Source organism: Penicillium manginii, assembly GCF_028828005.1.
Source record: "Penicillium manginii strain IBT 31320 chromosome Unknown utg000004l:1.0-7231830.0:1.0-7236170.0, whole genome shotgun sequence".
Classification (NCBI taxonomy): domain Eukaryota; kingdom Fungi; phylum Ascomycota; class Eurotiomycetes; order Eurotiales; family Aspergillaceae; genus Penicillium; species Penicillium manginii.
In genome coordinates, this window is record NW_026643105.1 from 723,233 (window position 1) to 746,963 (window position 23,731).

Genomic DNA, 23,731 nt, shown 5'->3' on the forward strand with positions numbered 1-23,731 from the left:
CCTCGGCTTCCGCCGATCCCCCCCGTTCTCCTTCCGGCAATCCACTCTCCACTCCGCAACTTCACAGCACCCACTACTCTCCTCCATCACTCTCGCCCTCGCCCTCCCTCTGGTCGACGATGACTGGTGCTCTTGAAAATGGAGTACCTTCCTAGTCTTCAACAAGAGTTCGATGCGCATAAGCCATCACTTTTCGGTGAGTCTCGACACCCTTTGCCTTTGCGGGGGAGTCAACCCCGGGGAACTCCATCGCCTTCATCGGCCAATCTAAGCTGCGCTGCAGTCGCGACCACAATCGCTAAACGGTATTTCATTTGATAGAACTACTTGCCGAACAACAACTCTCCGATCTTCTCCCACCTTCTATCCGATACCTTCTCGCGGTCGCGACTCACCGCCACCCCCGGTATCTCCTCCGGATCCTCAATTCATATGACGAAGTCTACGCCCTCCTCTCTCTCGTTGTCGAACGCTACTATCTGCGTACCTTCGGCGGATCTTTCACAGAGAACTTCTACTCTCTCAAGCGCGAGCGCGTTCTCCGCACCAAGAATGGCGAAATCCCACGCGCCCAGGTCGGCGCCGACGGCCCCGTTCGCGACGCCCTCAAATTGCACTCCACCGACGTATGGAAGAACCTGTTGGTGATGGTCGGTGTTCCATACCTGAAGCGCAAGCTAGACGAAGGCTATGATATCCATGCTGCGCCCCACGCGTCTCTGGTGATGGGCGGCGGGCCGCGATACAACCCCAGCGACGACCTACCTCACAACCCGACAGTGCGCCAACGTATCTTCCACTACTATAAGTGGTTCTTGCGCAATGTCTACCCATCCGTGAATGCGGCATACTACTTTTCCGTTCTGGCGTTCAACCTCGCCTACCTCTTCGATAACACCAAATATTCCTCTCCATTCCTTTGGCTGATCGGCTCTCGCATTCGCCGCCTCGGCGCCGCCGACCATCGTGCCATCGCTGCAGTTCTAGATCCCAAGCCTGCGCCTGGTGGCAGCCGATCCCAACGACCAGGCTCAGGATTGATGGGTCTGCTCAGCCCACAGAACCTCAACACCCAGCTTCTGACCTCTCTTCGCTACTTCCTGCCGGCATCTATCTTCGCGCTGAAGTTCCTGGAATGGTGGCATGCTAGTGACTTCTCCCGTCAACTAGCCCGCAAAGCGACCGAAGTTCTCGACCTCCCAGCGCCCGTGATATCAGGCCTCACGAATACGGCCGAGCGAAAGAAGTCTGCACAGGAAGAGGAGAAGAAGAAGCAGGTCGCTGAGCAAGAGAAGAAGGCTGCTTCTGGAGATCTCAAATCGGCTCTCAAGTCACCGCGCCGACATCAACCCCCCCATTTCGGCCACCTCCTACCTCCCCATCTTCACAGTCCCTCTACCCCCAGCCGACACCTCCAGTGCTAATACATGCCCGGTCTGTCTTAACGCTTTGACAAATCCGACCGCTTGCCAGACTGGCTACGTCTTCTGCTATGTGTGTATCTTCCACTGGTTGAATGGCGAGCACCAACGACAATTAGACTTCATGGACGGAGAAGGTGCCGGCGCTGCTTGGGAAGAGGAGATCACTGGCGATGACGAGGATGAGGATGAGGAAAAGAACGACGGGCGTGCCAACGAAGAGACTGGATCACGCAAGCGTGGTGGGAAATGGGAAAGTGGGAAGGGTAGATGTCCAGTTACTGGGCGAAGAGTCCTTGGGGGCACGGAGGGTTTGCGGAGGGTGTTGATTTGATCTGATTTGATCTCCGATACGATCTGATGCATACACATTGTATTCTTACATATACCATTTATGGCAATAGAGTCCATTTCCGGCGTACGAAAGTGTTCATTATTCGATTACTGTCAATTTGATCCTAGAGCTCGAATAAGCTCACTGGTAGAAGGCAAAGATAGGAAGTATTCATTTTTTCAAGAAAAAGAAGTTCAGCCCAAGTGAGGGAATCGAGCCTGGAGCCTTCCGGTAACAGTAAAAAGTGGAGCATTTCCAGTGGTCTTCAGTTCTGTGAAAGTTGGACTCAAGTTGGATCTGTAGAATAACCACCCTACATAATTACGATTTTGATATTGAATGAAAACACCCATCCTCAACATTTATAATTTAGAATAAGTAGGAAGCAACACTCTTGAGTTTTGTCTGAATTGAACAGCAAAAAAAAGAAAAAAAAAAGACCTGCAACACTTCACAACGTATGCATCCGTGTGTAGTTGAAGCATCCCACCCACCCCCGAGTCGTCTCATCGGTACATGGCCCTCGGCCGTCATGTATCGCAGTCTGGGCTGCCCCCAGAAAGGCCCGGCTGGCAGTGGTGCCTTGGGACGCTGTTTACCCGACTACACCACTGGCGAGAACTTGAAAGGGTAAAGGATTCACCCAAATTCAAACGAGCTCTGGTCAATAGTAAGAAGCTGTTTATGTTGTTTTTCGAGTATTTCAACCGAACATGGTCTCGTGGGAGTGTATGTGATGCTTTTCAATTTATCAACGATGATGCCTCTATTTACAGTCTATCGATTTCTATGTATTTCCCCCTTTCTAATTGCCTGATTAATGTATCGTGGTCGCCCTTTCAAGAGCAAGCCCCTCGGCCATCACTGCTCCCGCATTATTCTCATCAGCCTTCTTCTCTTTCAGTGTATGCGCCTTGATTTTCTGCATATACTCTTCTGACTCGGCTGCGTACTTGCACTTTGACCTGATGACAGCCCCATACTTGTAGAAAAGGAAAGGAATCGGAATGCAAGCAACGGAGAGAAACGCCGGGATCGACGGAGCCCAGTGAATCCCCAGGTTACCATACATATAGATTGAGATCACGGGGAAGATCGCGCCGAAGACCGAGCGGAGAACAGCATTCGATGCGAGAACGGAGGCAGAGTAGATCGTGTACGAATCGATCAAGTAGTTCATGATCCCGAGGTAAATCAAGATGACGCCAATTCCAAACGGTGCCGTGCCAATGATAGATACGATCCAGTGGATGGATGGATAGTTCGTCCATGCGAACCAAAACTGGCTAATAGAGATCAAGACTGCGCCCGGCATACACTGCACCAGACGTGTCTCTGGTGGCGCGTGTCCGCCGTGCGCATCCATGGTTTTGATGTAGTGCATGTTTGCAGGGATCGTACATCCAATACCAATGAGCATGCCGACCAAGATTCCCAGGAACGAAAGACCGCCCACACCTGGATTCCAGCCACGACCTTGCTGGAAGACAATAGGGAAAGCGTCAAAAAACATATACAGCGTACCGTAGACGATGGCAATGTATACCGCGCAAAGAAAGACGATCGGCTCCTTCAAAAGAAGAACCCAAGGCCGGAGAAGTGACTTGTTCAACAGATTCCCCAACGAAACCCGGCCTTTATCGATCTCAATTTTGCTTCGATACACTTTACCCGTGATTTGCGAGAGGGTCTCCGCGCGTCGGCGCAGAAGGACCGGCGGGTATGTTTCAGGAATGATCAGGGTCGACAGGATCCAAACGAGACCCGCCGTCGCGGCAAGCAATCCCTCAACCCATCTCCAACCAGCCTTCATTCCCAAAAAGCCACCAATAATGGGACCGAGCGACGGACCCAGGAAGGGCGCAGCAGCGTACAAGCTTAGCGCTAACCCACGCTGCCTCGCCGAATACAAATCGGCAATTGTCCCGCCAGCATTGCTGAAAGGCGACGAGCCAAAACTGCCCGCAAAGAAACGAAGAATACACAATGTCCAGATGTTCTGCGCGCCCGCACACCCGGCTAAGAACGCAGCGAGACAGAACATGCTAATGAAAAACGAGACCTGTCGACCCCAGACCTCACCAACCGGAGCCCAGAGGAGCGGGCCGATTGCGAAGCCGAGCACATAGAGCGACAATCCCAGCGTAGCAACCTGAGTACTGATTCCGAACGCCTCGATGACTTCATCGATAGTTCCGCTATACGCAGAAGAGGCAAGAGATACGATCAGCGTCGTCGCCGCCGCAGTCAACGTGATAGACAATTTCCTGGCTGTGCTGAATAACTGTGGATTGCGCGTGTCGCCAGGGATCCAGGTCACGGCATAGGGATCCTCTTCTGTACCGGAGCCCGCGAATTCGGAATCGAGAACCTCTTGCGTGACGGCACCATGATCGACCAAGACGCGCCAGTAGGGGATAGATCGCGGGTAGATCCTGGGCGCTTTGCTGGGGGCGCCTCCTTGTGGCATTCTCGTTGCGAAAGTCGAGAGAGTTGCTCTCAATCGCAAGTGCAGCCGGGATGGGATCGGGGTGAGAAGGGTGTTTGACAGGATCGACGATCTCGATCTGTCCCCGAGGGGCTTGGCCTTAGCTTCGGTATGTAGCACTAGCGATAGTCAACAAATCTTTTCATCGGACCCTCGGCACAGGCTTGATTGGGGTGGGTCTCTCGGCTGCATTCTGCGTTGGTGCCGGATTCCCGATGGGGTTTCATCGGCAATGATGATTGGGTATGGATTGCAGAAAGCCTGTAACTTGTAGTTGCTATCGTGACATTGGGCAATCATGCATACATTTATTGGTGGCGTATAGAAGATACATGATCCCATCCAAGTTTAGATGCTCATTAGAAGTGGCGTTCAGCTGAGTGGGTTAAGCTTTCGGTTCGCCGTGATTGTGCCTGCACATCAGACCCACTTGTGCACTGGCATAACTAGAGAATTGGGAGAAATGATACTGATATTTGTATTTTCTCTTCTCTTCTTTTGTTCGAATTGTCAAGCGAATCAGGTTTTGAAGATGCATCGAATTAATATTGATTTATTTTGTTTCCCTCACGTCCAACACGTCGCTCCCGCGCTCACTACCAGAGTGACAACGGGAGTCGTTCGTGATACTGGCATGTAACCTGCCTGCCTGGGTATCATTTCGATAATCCTGCGACTCGAGATCATCATTCAGATTTGTCTGTGACTCGGACTTCCCCCTATCTTGCATAGGTATATTCAAGTTATCTTCATCTAACTGGGAGTAGTTTGTTTCCGTCGTAAGCCAAGGCTTAGAAATATTCCCCCGAGAGATAGCATGCGACCCATAGCGAGGCGCGGAATTCGGAGTCTGATTCGATGAGTTGCTAGGCTTTGCACTGCCTCCAAGAGCGCTAGTCAATCGACGGACCAGGCCGGTTTCCATGATCATCTTCGACAAACAGGGAACACTAAAGATGAAGAAACCGCAACTCATCTCAGCACAGGCCCAAAAGAGGAGAGGTCCAATCAGATACATGCTGTCTGCTTGCTTTGCAAAAGCGACTGTATGAACTAAACGGAAAATTGCCGAGATAGATGCCCTAAGAAACAAAGATTAGAAAATCAAGGCCATGCGGTAGTTAATGGCCATCGAGAACTTACAGAATACCAACACCGAAGATGATCGAAACACCGATTTTCTTCGGCCAGCTCATTTGCAATCTCCAAATAATTCGTTGCGGCAATATAAACATTACCACGTCGGAGACAACTTGCACGGAAGCAGATGTAAGCATCACATCTGGCAGAGAGTAGCATTTACTGGGAAGATAAAATTTCCAGATTGCGTCATGGGGACGACACTGCATATTCAGAAGAATGATGCAAAGCATTCCCCAGAGACATTGTAGAACAATCACGGCCCAGCAGCCAATCCAAAATAGATTGTGAGTTCTGTCAATTGGGACAAAAACTCGACACCAATCCATCAAGATAGCGGTTTTGATCAACGGCAGTACCGCGGAATAGCAGCAACCATAGACGAGAATAAGCTACCGGGGCCAATTAGCTTCGATGTGAAAGGTTTCAAGCACCAATTGGATTCAAAGCTCACATAGAGTGGTCGGATGAGGTCTTTGTTATGGAGGTTCCAGGTGTGGACAAAATAACCAGGCGTGAATATCAATGAATAGCCAGCGTAGGCAGTTCCCCAGTAGGCACCCTGGAAGTAATTAGTATATCATACTAAGATATTTCACACCACATCAAGTACTAGCTGAACGAACGTAGGCGCATATCATCAAGACTGTCGATGGGACAAAAGTTAGTCGTGCTTGGGCAAGAAACATTGAATATAGCATGAAGCTAATCCAAACTCACCTTCCTCCTTGCGAATCTTTTGATCAATCCACGCTCGAGTGAACAAGCGCAGACATACACATGCGGTCGAAATGACCATACAAAGTGTTGTCACAAACCAGGCCAAACCATTGCGATTTGGCGGGTTTTCGAAATCCGGTGTCACCCCTTCCGGGGCGGCAAGCGCTGGCGCGGCCAACAACTCGGCGAGAACCTCGGGGGACATACTCAACAGATGACCAGGACAGCTCACGTAGAGCAGCCGGGGTTATTAGACGACACAATGAAGAGCTGGATGGCCTCCTCGAATCGAGCGAGGGGGGAGTAAGGATAAAATATTAAGTTTCGTCATCGAAATGATGAGCAGGCTGACATGTCTGAGGAAACCTCCTGTTTCCAACTGCTGGCAAATTCGGAAACCCGACCACCCAAGCTACTGGGACGGTACTATTTCATAGTTTGTGAAGGATCTTATGGCATCGCCTCCAATCTAACCCGTTAGAATGTGCGCCATTAAATTTCCAATCTGAAGGATCGCAGCCAAGACTCGTGAGGTGTGGACCAGTCGACCGCCACTCGTCCAGTGATGTCGCAAGGGGCGTTCCGACAAACTCACGGTAAGTGGACATCCGCCATCCTTTTCTGACGACAGCGGGAAGTTAATCAGTCTAGTCCAGATTTTGATCAAGATGGAGATCGAGGTCCTTGTATCAGACGCTAACCGCCTCACCTGAGTACAGGGGCGGGCCGGACTATCAATAACCAGCAACTTTGTTCTCCATCGACTCCGTGTCTATGGCTCCAATCATGGTCTCGACTGAACTGATCGGCAGCAGGCTTCAGAGATAATGGTACGTGAGATCCAGCGGTCGTTCTCCGGGGCCCCACCTTAAGACAGGTCTATTTTTTGGACATCCCCACCAACAGCAGGTTAATTTGTCCAACTGAGACAATGAGCCGTCAAACTTTCGAGGCTCAGAAATGGCCCGGACCACCTTGAATGCCATTATATTCACACGGAAGAGAAATCCGACTCCCCTGCGAACCAGAGAAGCCGCGTGTGGTATGTCATTCGCGGTTGTCCTGCAGAAAAGAGAAAAGACCATAACGGTGATCGTTACTGAACAGTGTCAATTATCCACTTTTCCCGCTTGCTGCCAGTGGACCGTCGCACCAAGCATGCCCCCTGAGCTTGGCTTGCTCGTTCATTTGCAGACTAGCTTCTGTGCGACGGAAAGAAAGTTCGTAATCTGAGGGGTGAAGCGGGGGAGTCTGCGAGTGCAATGGAACCTGGGCTCTTAATGTATCCCATGTCGCAAGGATTCTGCATCAGCTTTTAGAGATCTACAGCCCGCCATCATGACTGTTAGTGAGTAGTGCACGAAGCCTGAATCTGTTGACGTGGTTTCAACCTTTGACACTTTATGTCCAAATGGAGACTCAGAGCACGCCCCGCCACTGCAGGCGGACCTGCGGACGATGATGAATGAACGACCGGTCCCTTCACTTCCTCCTGGGTTGGTAGATCCGGCTTCTATGGCCGGTGAACAAGCGACTATAAAGGCGAACGCCATATTGGATCGATTCAATGCTGCTCTGGCGAATCGCGATGCAGAGTCTCTGGCAAACTGCTTCTACGCGAGCCAGGCGTATTGGAAGGACATCTTGGCTTTGACATGTCACTTGCGTACCTTTAGTGGCCCCGGTGTCATAGCCGCGGCACTACTACAGACCAATAAATCACGACAGATCGAGAATGGCGTTGCGATCGACGGTGCAGCAATGTTCCTTCCCGCAACCCCAGTCCTTGTAAGTAAGAAAAGCACGCGCATCGTTTGCCTTCATAGAGTTTCGAATCTGATGGGTCTGATCTATACCGATAGCAATTTATCGATTGTCCAATTACCTTTCGAACACAATCGCCCGCCGGAGCATGTCGCGGAAAGATCATGTTGTTGCCAGTGGAAGTCAATTCGGAATTTGGTAAGCCAGAGATCGATTGGAAGATCTGGATTTTGAGTACCAAACTTGAGAACTTGGATATCCAGGCGGAGGATGAATCATTGCTCCGAGCACCTGGAAAGGATATCGGTTCATCAGAGAGCCTGGAAACTGAAGTATTCATCATCGGTGGGGGCAATGCGTATGTTGACCTTCAAGAAGTTTGCGTGAAGCTTGATCTTAACCCTTGCTTAGGGCTGTTACGCTTTCTGCGCGCTTGAAGGCTTTAGGAGTGGAAAGCGTCATGGCCGAACGCACGCCGGAAGTTGGCGATAACTGGGCTTTGCGCTATGACTGCTTGAAATTCCACATCCCGACGACCGTTTGTGAAATGCCGTTTTTGTGTAATCTCTTGTACTCTTGATGTGTTCAGAAGCCCACGATTAACATTTCATTTAGGCTATGATAAGGAGTTACGAACCCCCCCACTTGCTGTCAAAGAATGATCTTGCGTCGCAAGTTCGACGCTATGTTGAGACGTTCAATTTGAATATCATTACCTCAGCAATGATACAGTCCACTCGATATGACATGTCGACCGAGCGCTGGGAAGTCGAAATCAATACTCCTGGTGGAAAGCGAAGGATCACTTCAAAGCAGCTTGTTTTGGCAACAGGCTTCGGATCGCAAAAGCCCAACATGCCATATATTCCAGGAAAAGAGTTTTATAAGGGCACGAGCATTCACTCCGCCCAATTCAAGAGTGGAATGGACCTGAAGGAGAAAAGCGCCAAGGTGAGCTCAGGTGAAGGAGACATAAAGAGGCGATTCCCTGCATGAAATGAAAACTAACGTTGCAATATTTTCAGTCTGTTGTTGTGATCGGATCCGCGAACACGGCCTTTGATGTCTTAGAAGATTGCTATGCAGCGGGCCTTCAGTCAACGATGAACGTCCGATCGCCGACTTATATGGTTCCCCTGGAATATGTCTGCGACAAGATGAGCCTCGGGGCTTATGATGCTGGCGTGGAAGCATCGGACGACCGTTTCTTGTTGCTACCCACGTTTGTGGACGGACAACTTGCCCGCAATCTCTTTAAATTTTTCGCATCCCAAGAACCCGACCGATATGAAGCATTGAAGGCTGCTGGCTTCCCGGCTCTTGACAGCAGTGATCCGAGCCAAGCGCTCATGTATAACCTTCTTGAGCGTGCTGGCGGACACTATGTAGATGTCGGTGGCACCAAGCTGATTGAGGACGGGAAGGTCGCGGTAAAGTCTAACGTTGAGCCTGTCGCGTACACAGCAACTGGACTCCAGTTCTCTGACGGCAGTGTTATTGAGACTGATGCGATCGTGTGGTGTACTGGATTCGCGGATGGTAATTTGCTTCAGACCGGTGCGGAGATCCTGGGTGTTGGAGCTTCAAAGATCGAGAGCAAGAACATAATCGGATCAAAAGAGATTGTCGCACGTTTAGAAGCGACGTGGGGAGTCGATGCTGAGGGTGAGATCCGGGGATGTGGAGGCGTAACCCACGCCTGGACAATTTTTGGGTGATGGGCGGCTACACTCAGTTGCAACGTTGGCACTCGCGGACTTTGGCCCTCCAAATCAAGGCGACCCTTGAGAATATCCTGCCACCTGCATATCTGGAAACACCCCAGGCCTAGGAAATGAATAGGGGCGACTCATCGGGCAGATTTGAATTTAGCTCGTAGAAGATTGGAACTTGGAATGAATTGGAATCAACACTGCAGGCTCTATAGTAGGTTTTTACCAGCTATTGTTGCAATGTATTTCTCATTTATTTCGTACATTCAGATTCGCATGAGAATAGTTTCGAGATTCTTTCTATAGTATTCCATCGATAATGGAGGTTTTCTCTCGATTGAATCCTCCTCGAAAGGAAATACTGCCGAAGGCACTGCGTCTTCGGACCAAGCTTGTTCGTCTCCCTTCGACTATAGACCCAACCTTATCTTTATCATTCAACGAGGGCCTCGCCATGATCTTGGGTTCTTGTGATTTCTGATATATCCACCAACAGATCATAACCGCCAGGGTCAAAGGTACTGTGATCGTCAACCAGATCAGCCATGCTTTGCCTTTGACTGAATCTCCAAATATCTCGGCATCGACTACGCTCGCAACAAAGGTCCCCGGTAGGAATGCCATGGTCAAAACAGCAATTGAAGTCATCGATGTTGAGTCTTGTTTCATGCTGCGCGAAATCTGAATGTTGTTGGCCGCGTCTTGCTGCGTTACAAGACTATAGACCAAGGAGCTGATACTGTCCTTCCGTTGCTTGTAATTAAGAAACCACGTTTTCTGCTTTTCCATTGAAGTAATGACATATGATATGGAGTCTTGGACGCGTTGCTGTATGAAGGGTTTGGAGTTGGGGAGCCACGAGCTGAGGCGTGAATGTGCTTCTCGGATCGCTGATGCTGTGAAAATCGCAACATCGGCATTCGCAATATGAGAGTCTGCATTCTGGGAGACAATTTGGAGCTGTTTAGTTAAATCTCCAAGCTTTGCCCGGTCACTGGCCTCGAGACCGGCAAGGTGATCATTAACCTTGTTGATTTGAGTCCACATAAAGCGTCGGAATCGTGCAACGTGATATTTGGAAGCCTCCAAGGATAGCGTGGAGAGGATCACATGAATGTCAAAGGGATCGTCCATGAAAAGAGATGTCCTGCTAGACGCCGAGGCAGTATCAATTGCAACGTTAAGAATCGATTTGAGCGTATTGACGGATGTGTCAGATTCGTTGTGAGATATGATGTACGTTGTTAAGTTTCGAGTGAGATCATGGCGTGAATAAATCGATAAAGGAGATCCTTGAACATGAAGATTCCATCGTGGGTGTTGACAAAATAAGTCTATTCTGTCAACTGAAGTTCGCCTAGTATCTGTGTCTAGTGATAGTCACATACCACATGCTGTCAACCTTCCATCGTCGTCGGCCTCCCAATGCGATTTGGGGGCCCAGTAGTCCGGTCGGCCAAGAAGATTTAAGGCAAAAAGTGGGTTAATTCGCATGTTTCTGATAAGTATTTGTGTATTCTCTTGTGTCATCAGAGCCCGTACCCCAAAGGAGGTACCTTCACTGGGCACCAATGGTACAAAACTAAGCAGGTTAGCACAAGAGTCGATATTTTGAGTTAGGATGCCCTCACAACACAACAAGTCTTTGTTCTGATGAGATGTTATCTGGCAAATTTGCTTCTAGACTCGGGTCAAAGTCCTATTACTTAGAGTAGTATATGAGATTTTGCTCTTTAGAGTAGACTAAACTTGCGAGATCCCAAAATTACCTGTAAAAAGTCACCCATTCCTTGCGCAGTCAATGTTCGCCATTCTGCATAAAATGAGTACCTCTCCGAGTCCAAAGGATATGATATTCTTCTCACCTGCTTTTTGCGAGTCCACGTATAAGCAGTCAACATTGGTTTCAAGAGAGAAATTTTCCGTTTTTCGTAAATGCTGATGACATTGTACAGCATCAAAAACCTGCTGAAGGGATCCGAGATTATCAAGCGGATAATTATTTACGCCAATGTCGAAATCAAAGTCTAATTCGTTGACTTTCAGATCCTCTTTCTGAGCATGACGGTCCACATCGTTTTGCGCCCTCGAATTAGGACGTTGCTCAACCTTGGTATCAACAAGCGAAGCCTCCAGTTTTGAGAACTTGCCCAGATCCCCAGTCTCAGCCCGACTGAGTGGGTCCCTAAGTTCTGCCATTTGAGCTTGTTTGAATGGGTCTCGGTATAATAACAAATAAACTCAAACATTGAACATTTCAAAGCTCAAGGAGAAAGGAGAAGAGATAGTCCAGAGAGAAGCGGCGTACGGGAGGGGTTCTGTGCTTATTGCCAAGACAGATAGCTTTACGATGAGACGAAAGTGCGATCAGGATGTCGTCTGACAACGCAAAGGCATTTCCCGCATAATTTATTGGCTCCCTCCGGCAATTCTCTCGAGTGACAGGAGGAATACGCCGGTTTTTGGCAAGTAATTCGGCACACAAGACAATTACGGCTTAGATTTGCAGCAGGGTAAGCACTAGCGACAGCTGTGGAGTTTCCAAGGCGACAGAAGAAGCCAACCACGACGAACTAAGCAAAATTCGCTAGAGTACATGTGTACGGAGTACGGAATATTTCCTGATCATATGCAATTTTCAGGCTTGGACAAGATTTTTAGCTGAGAGTCGGGGTTGACTAGTGGGCCCTTTAAACAAGACTCCGCTCCGATTTGAACTACTTTTACCCACCTTGGGGAATCAATGGATATTGTACTCGCTGAAATCCATCTCAGATAAGCCTTTTGCTTTCACCTTCGCCATTGACCACGAAAAAGACCGTAAAAGATGTCTGTGGTAGTCATTTCTTCGACTTTGGAACCCTCAACGTTTCAAGCAAAACGCACTTGATTTCGCACGGGTTCTTAGAAAATGCCTAGGTATAGCAGCCAGCGTTTGCTGCCTAGGTGGTACTACTAGTACTAGTAGGTATGATTGCATATTTTAGGTTGGGCCCGCGTTATGGCGATCGCGAAGTTTCACGAGCAACTTGAACCTCCAGGGCTCGAAAGAAAGTGAAAGTGAAAGTGGAAGTGGAAGTGGAAGTGGAAGTGGGGGCCGAGGGGTCATCCTTTCCGCCCACCGCTTGTCTCCAACACTCAGCTTCAGCCTCATCGCAAACAAGACTCGGATCTTGCTCCCTGGACTTCAAAATGCCATTCGATATAAGCTATGAAGAAATTTGCTCCAAATTCGATCGGCTGATCTCGAATGGCATCATTCAGTACCAGCCTAGTCACCCGGTTCTCGTTACTGACAACGGCATGACTGTGTGTTCTTATCGCTACCCCTGCTCGCTACTTTCATTACTAATATGAAGATAGTTTTGTTTCACTGTGGTTGAGGCACTAAAGGAAAAACCACAGGCTGGGGAGGCCTTCAAGAGCGCCCAGTCGAATCTTGGTGATGGCACCGATGCACAGCCCGAAACGTTCGGCCCAGGAAGTGATTTGGCATTCGATCATCCAGATATCTGCATCACTAGGGTCAATGAGACTCATTTCCTCGTGATCAATAAATTCCCGGTGTACCGACCGATGCTACTTCTCCTGACGATTGATTCATATCGTCGACAGTTTGAGTTGCTTAATGCCGAGGATATTGAAGCCGCGTGGAACCTTGTGTGCGGACTTGACGTAGAGCATTTTGCGTTTTTCAACTGTACAGTCACAGCGGGGTCTAGCAGGGCACATAAGCACCTACAAGTCATTCCTGCTCCAGGTGCCAATGACGGATATGCAGACGGATTCAGATTCTTTCCAGACTATGACCCGGGGCCACAGGAAGGTGGGCCGTCCTGCGTCTACTTTTTGCAGAGATTTGAAGACCCCCCGGAAGGTCAAGTGAAGACTAGCCAACAGCTTATGGAGACATATCTACGGCTTTTGCAACAAACACGTGAAGCATTGAATATCAAGGACGGCCAGTGTCCCCATAATTGGATTCTCACAAAACGATGGATGATGATTATCCCTCGACGGAACAGAGACTACAAAGGACTTAGTGGAAACGCACCTGGAATGATTGGATCGGTTTACGTCTCAAATCAGAGTGAATTTGATGCATGGAAGGAGGCTGGACCTCAAAGAGTTTTGGCAGGGTTAGGCCTTCCCCGAGCAGACTCGGAGTCTTGAATGCCTGAGGGTCTCTCGATATACGAAAACAGACAAAAGGTCGAGAATAGATCGTTATTCCGGACAAAATTATTTTTTAGATCACATCTCGATTACCGATTACCTAGTAGGTATCAAATATCTTCCGGCCTTCAACTTCAAGCTGAAGGGCTCGGATACTAGTAGTACTAGTATATCCATGGACCTCGGGATGCCTTTGCAAAAAGGCTTGGAGGGCAAATCAACAGCTCTAGGCTTAAGATATAAGAGAGATGTGAAAGCAGAGTAATTGAAAAGTATCATAACGAGAGAGCTCTTACCATTTAACGAAGCTTTCCCAGGGCCGTGACCTCGATCGTGATCATGAGCACCAAAACAGAATAAGAACATCAATAGAGCAGAAGAACTGGAGCAAGTAAAGTCAAATTGGTATCATACATAAATTTAACGTGAAGAAAATGGTATACAAGCCTGAGCCTGAGAGGATAATGGTGGACAGCTATCAAAATGCCCAGCCATGGCGGTGTTTACCTTCTAGTAGTAACTAGTAGTAGTATAAAAATCCAGTTTCAAGTTTCAAGGTCTACCCCGCCACTTTAACGCCTGGTGATCAAGAAGGAAACTTGAAAGGAAAGACATTTCTAAAGCCCAACGTCATCAAAAAAGATCAAAAAGGAGAAAGAAAAGGGAATAGAAAGAGCATGGGGAAAGGGTATGAAGAAGAACATGAAGAAGAACATGAAGAAGAACATGAAGAAGAACATGAAGAACATGAATAAAAGCAAAAGGAAAGAGTATAAGAAGAGTAGGAAGAAGAATCACCAAGAACAAAGGAAATGCAGAGCAAAAGCCAGGAGCAGGTCGAAACAGACAGCTAGCAAAGATGAACGCCAACACTCCCCGGCCTCGTGGCCAACCATTTATGAAGAAATCCCGAAGATAATGAAATAGAAAAAAGTAATTGGCCAACTCTGAAAGCGCCGCTAGAATGAATCGATTGGAATGAGTCGTAAATGCTCCAGTAATGGCGGGCTAGTTAGCAACTGCGTTGCTTGTCGTTCGGTGATGCTTTTGCATGTGGTCCCTGTGTTTATGGGCTCTCGTGAATGACCTACCGCACTCATGGCACTTGTATTTCCCTGGACTGACATGTTGCTCTTTAAGATGTCGCAAGAGGCTTTGCTGCGACTTGAAACCGCCGCCGCGAGGGCATTGGGCCCATTCACACCTCAACACGGGACCACCGGATTGACTTCCACTATAGCAATAGAGTCAAATCCAATTATCCAAAGAAATCTTTGGAAGGTAAGTTTCGGAATCCTACCTTGATTCTTGTACCTGGTTATGATGACGAGGGCGGTCATGTCCAATCGGATGGGCTGGCGGAGCGGGCGGGCGAGTAGACGGACCGGGGGATGGTGCCAAAGAAACCGGCCCTCTAGGGCTAGTCATCAAAGAATGGCCTTGTGTAGACATTGCAGAGTCCATGGGGGTGTCCACCCCGTTGAACATATCATAAGTCATGTTTTGATCATCCCCTGAAAGGATAGCGCCAGTATCATAATGAAGATTTGTGGCGGGTTGTGGACTGGCTAATGGACCGGGAGCCATTGTCGACATGTTTTGAGGCACGGGGTAGAAAGGAATATAGTTGATCGGCAGGTTATTGTGATCAAAAGAAACGAGGAACCCTGGCGCATTGGATTCATGACTTGGAAATCCTCGGTAGACCGGTTGACGGAAATCTTGTTCGTGCTGATTCTGCATGGTGGGTAGGTTGGAAATGGAGTGGAAGTACTAGTGACAAAATCAGTCTCAGAAGCTCACTCATAAGGTCCAATGCAGGGGTACACACTGATAAAGAACTTGGTGCTTTTGTGGAAAGAGTTAATCTTCCATTGTCCGAGGCTGTGTTCTTCATATACAGCGTTGGTCTTCGCCAAGCCGCGACGGGGGAGGGTTCGATAGAACCCTACTCAGCCACTGCTAGTATTTCACCCTGCGAGGCTTGTCCTCACTGGGTGGCAGGGCCACGGGTTGCGAATGACGCGCCTGGCCGGGCGTCGAAGGTACTACTAGTATATGGACAGACTGCCTCGAGATCTCGTTTGTGTGGGCTGCATTGCCTGCTAGGCATCTCCAGGCATCTCCCCCATCTCCCGAGTGGCCTTGATCTTTCCATGTCGTTTTCTATGTGACAGGTTCCTTGCTCAGTTAGGGTGACCGATACCGACCCCGAGAAATCTCAAAATATGCCCCTCTTTCCCCGGCACATGTGCAGTGAATGGACAGACATAGCTCTCGGGGGTTTCATCGTGGGTTAGAGATTTGAAATTCTCCTGCCCAGATGGGTGTTTGACCCTGAAATGCCCACCGGCCCACGGGTTATAATGGGTTGTATTGAAGAGAAAGTGCCTCAAGCCATCAATATGGATGAGAGTGCATCCCCATGGTGGGGTTGGCAATTGGGGATCGGGGATCGGGGAATGGGAGGCGGGGGGTGGGAGGTGGGAGAAGGGCTTCCTTCGGGCAGCAACGTGTCTGCGAATCACGGCCTAAATTAATACTGGGTTGATCCACCGACATCACTGACGATGCATCATAATCGCACTTGAACTGGAAGGAATTCTCTGCCACCACTACCTCCTCCATGATCAATGGCATGCCCTGGCTTCATTCGCCGGTTGAATGGGTCGGGGAGACGACCGATCTCCACCTCATCTCAAGACTCACGCTCCACGAAAAAGAAAAAGAAATATTTAGTTGTTCCAATGAGATGATTGAAGCGCTTGCCAAGCCAATAGGCTCTAGATTTGTTCCCGACTGTGGGAGCTTTAATTTCCGTTCGGTTACACCCCCGTTGCCCTAGCCCTTTGAGAGAAAGCCTGAGATGAACCCAAAGTGAGCCCAGATCTACGACGCCACAGTCACCAGCAACCTTGGAGGCCTTACTGCGGCCGGTGAGAGATGACGCCCTCAATCTCAGTGACTGCGCCACAAATATCTGCCTGTGAACCACCTCTTGGTGAGATGGGATTCTCCCTTTTCTGATTTGGCCATTACATTTCCGCTGGCTACTCACTAGTATCCACCGAGGCTCGCCAGGACAAGGACATTCGGCGGTCCAAGCATCACACCGATTAGTTTCGAAGTTGGACCTGCGCCTCCAATTCTAGTTCTAATACTGATTCTGATCATAATGAACCTAATAGCACTCTTGTGAAGTTTAAGACTTGCTTGTATTGTTCCAAGCTTTACTCTCCCCGCTTGGGCCGAACCGCCCCGCAAAGAACCACGGAACATTACGGAGCATCCCCACTTTCCGTTCTTTGATGTGCCGTTGGCGTGAGTTAGCGTGTGTTTAAATACTAAGACTCTTCATGCGTAGTATGTATAGGCTATTTCAAATCATTTAGTATCTATATACGGCAAATGTATTTTCACGAAGAGTATGTCGACATTTTTAGCTCCTATATTGGAAGTCCCACAGAACTTCAAAGATATGGACTGAACTCTCCTGATGGATGTACTATTCTTGAAATGGCAAAGGCAAAAGGCAAAAACCAAGAGTGAAGCAAGAATCGAAAAGAAAAACGGTAGGATCGAATGAGAAACAGAAGCAATCACTAAACTTTAGAACGGGTAATAGCGGCCATCTTTCGCGTTACTAGCTAGTCTCGAATGGGTAACCTTCATGTGGAGTTTGAATTTATCGCCTCGTCCAAGACCAAATGTCTTTCCACATTCAGGACAGTTATACTCCTCGGGGGAGATATGTGTGGACTGTATATGTCGCCATAGAGCTGGAAGCTTGGTGAACCTTCCGCGATATGGACAGTCTTCCCATTTGCACTGGAATAGGCGAGGCTGATCAAGTTGAGGATCACTGGAGGAGTCAGTCAGTTGGAGCCGTGTTACTCTGAGGACAGCGCCGACTCTCACATATAATCTGATCCAGGTTGAGAAAAACCATCATTTTGGGAGGCAGCATGGCGTATATTCGAAACAACTCCTGACGAAGGCGTGCGCGAGATCATTCCCGTTGAGTATCCAAGACCAACACTAGACCGAAGGTAGGGTGGATATTCTTGGGAATTGCTCATTTGTGGGATGGTAGTAGGTAGTGCGGGCTTGCAATGTGCCGATTGACGCATGGTTTGATTGTTGTGATTGGCTCTCCGTGCTATGGTAGTGCTGGTATTGTGGCACGCGCACGTCAGGGGTGCCTCGTCCATCTCATCAGCCGGCAATGAATGAGCCTGGGAGTTCCCATCGAAGTGATCGGTAAGATACCGACTCTTCGAAGCAGCTTGGGATGTTTGGACCTCAAGTTGGGCTTGATGGTGATTGGAGTCTTCAAAGGGTACTAACAGATGATCTAGATGATGTAGATCTAGTAGATCTAGATTGCTGCTAGTCCCAAAGTCCTGACCTTCAGGCACAGGCAGTCCCTCCGACTCCGCCCCAACCGATAGGAAAGATGACGTCATTTCAATACACTTGTACAGAAGATCAACCTTGGAGCTTGAACCAGAGCAGTGCACGGAATTACCATTAATTGAAAAAGGGGAAGCTTCAAGTTGAGAAGGGTTTGGTGGTTTTTGTGAAAAAGATCACTAATAAAAGTTCTGGAAGTATTACTCCGATGTTTCTTCAACTAATGACCAGGTGGGAAATGGAGTAAAAGGACTGGGCCTAAGGGGTTTATATCCGAGTCGTTTGTTTCCACGCCGGGCAAACTACTCGTCCTTGATTGGTTCCAGGACACCGACTTCACTAGCGCGCAATCTAAGCTCATGCTTCAAGCAAAGTGGCCGCCAATAAGATCGGTCCAGCGCAAGGATCCTGAATCGCGTGTCGTGTTGTTAGCGGTTGCCTGTAACCCAGAACTTCACCCAGGGTACTGCACCTTGGCTCATATCATGCGCCAACCTTCATTCGAATAACGGTGTCGTCTACACATATACAGCGGTGTATGTGCTGTGGACTTGGAATAGAATAGCTATCATGTATAACCGAACGGTTTCAACGTGAAAATAATGTGATTCATTGACCGAAAATGCCCTCGGAGATGTTTGATTCACATCAATGACTTTTATTATACTGTACCTTAACTATCATCTTGATCCTACTGGGTTATGATCTAGCTTGTCAAATGTGCATCCAAACATCAAATTTTCACAAGAAATCGGAGCTCGGAGACTATTGCGATTCCAATGTTAGAAGTGTTGGACCGGTGGGGCCATTGCCTGGCTGAGAGGAGGCGATTACCTTAATCATTTCGGGCAAAGTAGTTCTTGAGCCTCCCCTGACTGTGGCTGGGGTGCTTTCCAAGTCGCCACCGCATTGAACGGAGAGGGCTGTGCACAGATTATCAGTCTTACGCTGCAACGTTGATCTTTTGAAGTGAAGGGCCATGCGATCAGCTAATGCGTGGGCTTCGATTATTGGCCGTGACGGGCGTGCGCACCCAAACACCCGCAAGGATCCGTTATGCAGAAACAACCCGCCAAGAATAAATCTTACACCCCAATTTTCTGGCTGTATTTCTTTTATTCCTAGGGTCTAGACACCGATTCGACTTTGGAGAGAACGGAAAGAGCAAGACCAACGACGTCATAACAGGAAAGCCAAAGCCACTTTGGCCCCAGAAATGGATTTCTAGAAGTTCCTCGCCATTTATTGGGGCCTAGTGGATGATTCTATGGTTAGGAGTCCCCTCCAGCCTAGAAGTCTCAAAGTGGATTCAGACTTATCACAGATTGCTACTGAAAGTAAAGATTGATTATGCCAAGCAAGCTTCAATTTTACCAAGTACTAGTACGTTACTAATAGCTTCAACCTAGTCTGTCTTCTCACTGGAAGAAGTTGAATGGATATAGGAAGCCACGAAAAACATAATTTATTTTTGACTGGTAAAGAATATTTGCTATGAATAGGTCCAGTAATCCGTAGCCCTCTCTCTGTGAGAATGAGTTGGCTTTTACCAAGCCAAGCCATAGGGGTGACAAGTCGTATGCTAGATATTATAAGGCTCAGCATTCTTTCCAAAAATCAGATGCGGTCGCTCAGCCGCGACTTTCAGAAGGGTCTGAGCGAAAACCGAATTAGCCCAGGAGAACCACGGGCGGGTATAGGTCTTGATGTTGGTGACGTTGACCGACTCGTGCACGAGGCCAAGAAGACTCGAGTCACGGACGAGATTGATGGACTCCATAATCTCGGTATCGTTGTCGGAGGTCTGAGCTTGCATGAGCAGTGACATGGGCCAGGCGTTCTCGAGACCAACTGCGACAGATGAATTAGTTAAGATCCTGCGGAGTAGGCATTGTGTCGTGAACTTACTGTGAGGACCACCAATGCCGTGGAAAGCAGGACCCTCCAGGTAGTAAGGGTTACCGGCCTTGTCGGTGATCATCTTGCGAGTATTTTGGTAGACCTTATCGTTCATATCGACGAAGCCGAGATAAGGCAGAGACAGGAGGGAAGGAATGTTCGCGTCATCCATGAGAATACGCGAGCCATAGCCATCAACCTCAAAGGCGTATACATCACCGTACTTGCCGTGGCTTACAATTCCATGCTCCTTAACGGCCCCAGCAAGCTTCTTGCCTCGCTGCTTCAACTCATCAGCCAAGTCATCATGACCACCGGCCTTCTTGACAACCTGAGCGATCTTTTGCAGTTGAACAGACATCATGGCATTGGGTGGGATGAAGTATCCCAGGATGGTAGCGTCGTCACTGGGGCGGAAAGCACTTCGGATAAGGCCAGTTCCCTCGTTGAGGGGGTTGCCAACACCTTGCAGGTTGAGAGTCTCGGTTCCAATGTTGGTCTCGCGCTGGAAGGTATATTGGTTGGAAACAAATTGGTTCTTGGAATTGAAAGTGGGTTGGGACTGCTCATCAATGACACGAAGGACAGTCTTGAGGGCCATGAACCAGCGATCGGTAAGGAACTCGGTGGAACCAGTATTCTCATGGAACTCGGTGGCCAGTAGCAAGAAGTGGGCTAGGGAGTCAAGCTCATATTTACACTCGAATACAAAATTCTTGGAATATGTGGGATGCACAGTATCCTGCTGGGTGCTGTTCTCGGGCTTCACGCCGCTGATGGAGGGCGGCTGGAAAGCATTGCAGTAAGGTGATTGAATGACAAATTCAGCCTGCGTATTGATAGCACCGAGAATCAGAGTATAGAGACTCTTATCATCGCTGGCCAGCTTCTGGTAGTTGGTTAGCTGGTTGGTGGAGTCACGTAACCATTCGGCATTGATATCGCCAGTAACAATGAACGTCTGTACACCGCTCCAGTCGGCACCATCGCGCCTGACGCGTCGCTTAGAAGCCGCAGAGCTGGTGCCATTGACATGCCATTTAATTGTGGTGTCGAGGGTATTCGGAAAAGCGTTACGGAAGAGTTGCGCGAGGTCCTTGTCGACCAGGCGCGAGGTCATATCTTCAATAACCTTCTCGACGGAGGGCGAGCTGAATGTACGACAGGCCTCAGCAGGTCGTTGGAAAGGCAATTTCAGGGGACCTTCGCTATAAGGGCCACTGCGAGAAGGTTAATATCCATGGATGGCTATTTGCGATCTAGCTATAAGTGGGGTACATACTGCGGCGTCGAGGCGTACGAAGTGTAGTCAGGGCATGCTCGTTTAAGGATCGCAGGGTTGTTGCGTCCAGGAATTGCACTGGCCTGAGAGACCAGAAGCGCACCAACAAGCAGCGTAGAAAGCGTCATGACAGGCGAGGCGAGGTGAATGAAGAAACACCGACCAGGCAAAATTGGGGGTTGGGGGTAAATGGTAAATAAGAGGGGAGGCATAGCTTGATGTCGATCACAACCATGCTGGGTCACGCATTCCTCCACTTCATTTCATTTCGATTGCCGGGCCCAGGAAGGCCGCAGGACTGTACGCTCGATTCCGCATTGTTCTTCGAATATTATTGATCTCGGGGAAATTGTGGGCGCGAGGTGACATCGTCCAGGGGCACAGGAGGGACGGTTGCACCACGTCCCCACAAATGCGGAGAAGCGATCGGCGGGTGGTTAGATGAAATCTACCAAGTACACCGTCAAATATTACAACTACATGTATATACTCCGTGTTAACTTGATCACCGGGTCAATGCTAAGCGAACTTCCATTCGTGGCTAACTTCCTATACTCCGTGCCTATGCGATCGATTACTTTTTGCCGAAGAACGACATAATGTTTCCCTGTCCAGCCTTCGGGCCTTTGCCTTTGGGCACGTTGACAGCCGGCTTCTTCTTAAGCGGGGCCGGCTCATCTTCGGAGAATGACTCCCATGAAGGTTCCTCTCGGGTGACTGTACAAAGGTAAGTATGGTGGATTGAAGAGAGTTCAGATGATGATATTTGTACTTACCAAGGTACCCCTCTTCGTCCTTCACTGTCCGCTTTTTCATGACCTGTCGCTTGCCACGGCGGCGCCCACCCTGTACGGTGACTTCTTCCTTTAGCTCGGCAGGCTTTGGGGGTGGGGGTTGCTCGACGGGTGTCGGTTCTCGTTCAGGTTCCTCGTCGGCATCCGGCATTTCTTCGTCTATAATATCATGAGTAATTTGTGACTGGCCCACAGAAGCTGGGAAACATACCATCGGCATCCTCATCTTCCATCATCTGCTTGAGCTTATCCTCGCGATCTTTCTTGCTCTCGCGGTTAGCAGATGCCGACTTATCACCGGACTCGGGAAAAAGCTCTTCCTGCTCTTCCTCAGAGGCATCATCCAATACAACTGTGATATGTGAGCTAGGATACGATCTGTCGTCATGGTAAAACTGACCATCCTGGCTTGGCTCCGTCTAGATGAAAGTCAAAGTTAATAGAAGAAACAGAGAATTTGGGACTCGAGAGGATGCTAACCGATTGTGTGGGAGTCGATGTCTTCTGTTTAGGCTTAGCCTTGGCGAACGAACTAAAAAGATTACTCTTCTCGCGTTTAGGTGCGGTCTTTGCAGCAGGTTTCGATGACGATTGAGATTCGCTTTCGGAAGTTGGCTGAGGTGTTGCCTCTTTCATCTGTAATGGTCGCTTTGTTGGGAGTGTCGGCTCGGGCTTATCCTTAGGGGCCACCGGTTCGGACTTGGGCTTCGCGGCTGGGGGGAGGGGGGCGGGCTCCAGTTCGTCGCTACACCGGTAATAGTTAATATGGCATGTATAGAACAAATTTAAAACTGTTTGAAGCGAAGACAGACCTTGACATTACGATTCTGAATCATGCCCCATTGTGCACCACATTCCAAAGGGTCATCCTGTGCATGTGCTGTGGCAATTTCCCGACACACGTCTGTCAATGTATTGAGATCTTGAAGGACAGTAGGTTGAAGGCTGTACACGTGGATTTTCGAGATGGAGTGGAAGGTTGATTTTGCGTCTGCGTGTAGTCCCAAGTATCAGCACAAGAGTTCCTCAGGCCATCAGGAGTGATTATAATGCCCAACGTACCCTCCAAATCTTCCTCCCGGGCAATGATAATAGACATCACACGCGGCGATTCGGGGGGGAGCATCTTGATTCGGCATCGAGCTGGGCAGATAGGGGCTGCTCTGCATGACCTCGTCCTCATCCTTCGCATGGCCGTTCGTCACGGGGGTCTCTGACACCGCTGGCTTCTGGAACCCGGAGATGACGTATGTTGCGTGGACACTTTGGGGTTTCTTTGCATTTTCATTGCGGTGGAACTCATATAGCATTCTGGACCCGGAAAATTAGCTCATGTTTTCTTTCATCGAAGGGACAAAAGCGCAGTCTGTACTGTTTGGCCTTGGTGGCGTGGACTTTCAGCGCGCGGCTCAGAGCGCGGTAAGTGACCTGGAAACAATGAGCAGTGAACTATAAGAACCTTCCAATCTGCAATCATACCGTGCGCCTTTCATTGAGGACATTCTCCGCGAGATACATCTTGTAGTCCATGGTGCTTTGAAGCTCGGAAGCTCTCAAGTTGCTTGACGCGTGCACAACCACTTAACGC

General features: G+C 49.0%; 9 protein-coding genes across 9 annotated transcripts; 4 read left to right on the forward strand and 5 right to left on the reverse strand.

Moving 5' to 3' along the window:
- Positions 1-138: 138 nt before the first annotated feature.
- Positions 139-1,755, forward strand: pex12 (ubiquitin-protein ligase peroxin 12; the record flags this gene model as incomplete). The annotated part of the gene is made up of 3 exons (XM_057100624.1): positions 139-196; positions 322-1,246; positions 1,332-1,755. 3 exons carry the CDS (start codon positions 139-141, stop codon positions 1,753-1,755), a joined length of 1,407 nt encoding a protein of 468 aa, XP_056960254.1.
- Positions 1,756-2,572: 817 nt separating this feature from the next.
- N7533_003975 (MFS transporter) lies at positions 2,573-4,225 on the reverse strand (the record flags this gene model as incomplete). The annotated part of the gene is made up of 1 exon (XM_057100625.1): positions 2,573-4,225. The coding sequence occupies one exon, from the start codon at positions 4,223-4,225 to the stop codon at positions 2,573-2,575; it is 1,653 nt and encodes a 550-aa protein (XP_056960255.1).
- Positions 4,226-5,729: 1,504 nt separating this feature from the next.
- Positions 5,730-6,308, reverse strand: N7533_003976 (uncharacterized protein; the record flags this gene model as incomplete). The annotated part of the gene is made up of 2 exons (XM_057100626.1): positions 5,730-5,945; positions 6,162-6,308. The coding sequence occupies 2 exons, from the start codon at positions 6,306-6,308 to the stop codon at positions 5,730-5,732; spliced, it is 363 nt and encodes a 120-aa protein (XP_056960256.1).
- Positions 6,309-7,561: 1,253 nt separating this feature from the next.
- N7533_003977 (uncharacterized protein) lies at positions 7,562-8,304 on the forward strand (the record flags this gene model as incomplete). The annotated part of the gene is made up of 2 exons (XM_057100627.1): positions 7,562-7,895; positions 8,015-8,304. The coding sequence occupies 2 exons, from the start codon at positions 7,562-7,564 to the stop codon at positions 8,302-8,304; spliced, it is 624 nt and encodes a 207-aa protein (XP_056960257.1).
- Positions 8,305-8,590: 286 nt separating this feature from the next.
- Positions 8,591-9,585, forward strand: N7533_003978 (Monooxygenase; the record flags this gene model as incomplete). Its single annotated transcript, XM_057100628.1, has 2 exons — positions 8,591-8,818; positions 8,893-9,585. The coding sequence occupies 2 exons, from the start codon at positions 8,591-8,593 to the stop codon at positions 9,583-9,585; spliced, it is 921 nt and encodes a 306-aa protein (XP_056960258.1).
- A 294-nt stretch (positions 9,586-9,879) lies between these two features.
- Positions 9,880-11,778, reverse strand: N7533_003979 (uncharacterized protein; the record flags this gene model as incomplete). The annotated part of the gene is made up of 3 exons (XM_057100629.1): positions 9,880-10,913; positions 10,968-11,229; positions 11,410-11,778. The coding sequence occupies 3 exons, from the start codon at positions 11,776-11,778 to the stop codon at positions 9,880-9,882; spliced, it is 1,665 nt and encodes a 554-aa protein (XP_056960259.1).
- A 993-nt stretch (positions 11,779-12,771) lies between these two features.
- N7533_003980 (putative phosphorylase) lies at positions 12,772-13,752 on the forward strand (the record flags this gene model as incomplete). The annotated part of the gene is made up of 2 exons (XM_057100630.1): positions 12,772-12,888; positions 12,943-13,752. 2 exons carry the CDS (start codon positions 12,772-12,774, stop codon positions 13,750-13,752), a joined length of 927 nt encoding a protein of 308 aa, XP_056960260.1.
- A 5,998-nt stretch (positions 13,753-19,750) lies between these two features.
- On the reverse strand, positions 19,751-21,477 carry N7533_003981 (glycoside hydrolase family 125 protein; the record flags this gene model as incomplete). Its single annotated transcript, XM_057100631.1, has 3 exons — positions 19,751-20,019; positions 20,077-21,287; positions 21,350-21,477. 3 exons carry the CDS (start codon positions 21,475-21,477, stop codon positions 19,751-19,753), a joined length of 1,608 nt encoding a protein of 535 aa, XP_056960261.1.
- Positions 21,478-21,923: 446 nt separating this feature from the next.
- Positions 21,924-23,673, reverse strand: N7533_003982 (uncharacterized protein; the record flags this gene model as incomplete). Its single annotated transcript, XM_057100632.1, has 9 exons — positions 21,924-22,066; positions 22,126-22,302; positions 22,355-22,562; positions 22,624-22,888; positions 22,936-23,134; positions 23,206-23,269; positions 23,316-23,454; positions 23,516-23,571; positions 23,623-23,673. The coding sequence occupies 9 exons, from the start codon at positions 23,671-23,673 to the stop codon at positions 21,924-21,926; spliced, it is 1,302 nt and encodes a 433-aa protein (XP_056960262.1).
- Between the last annotated feature and the right edge of the window lie 58 nt (positions 23,674-23,731).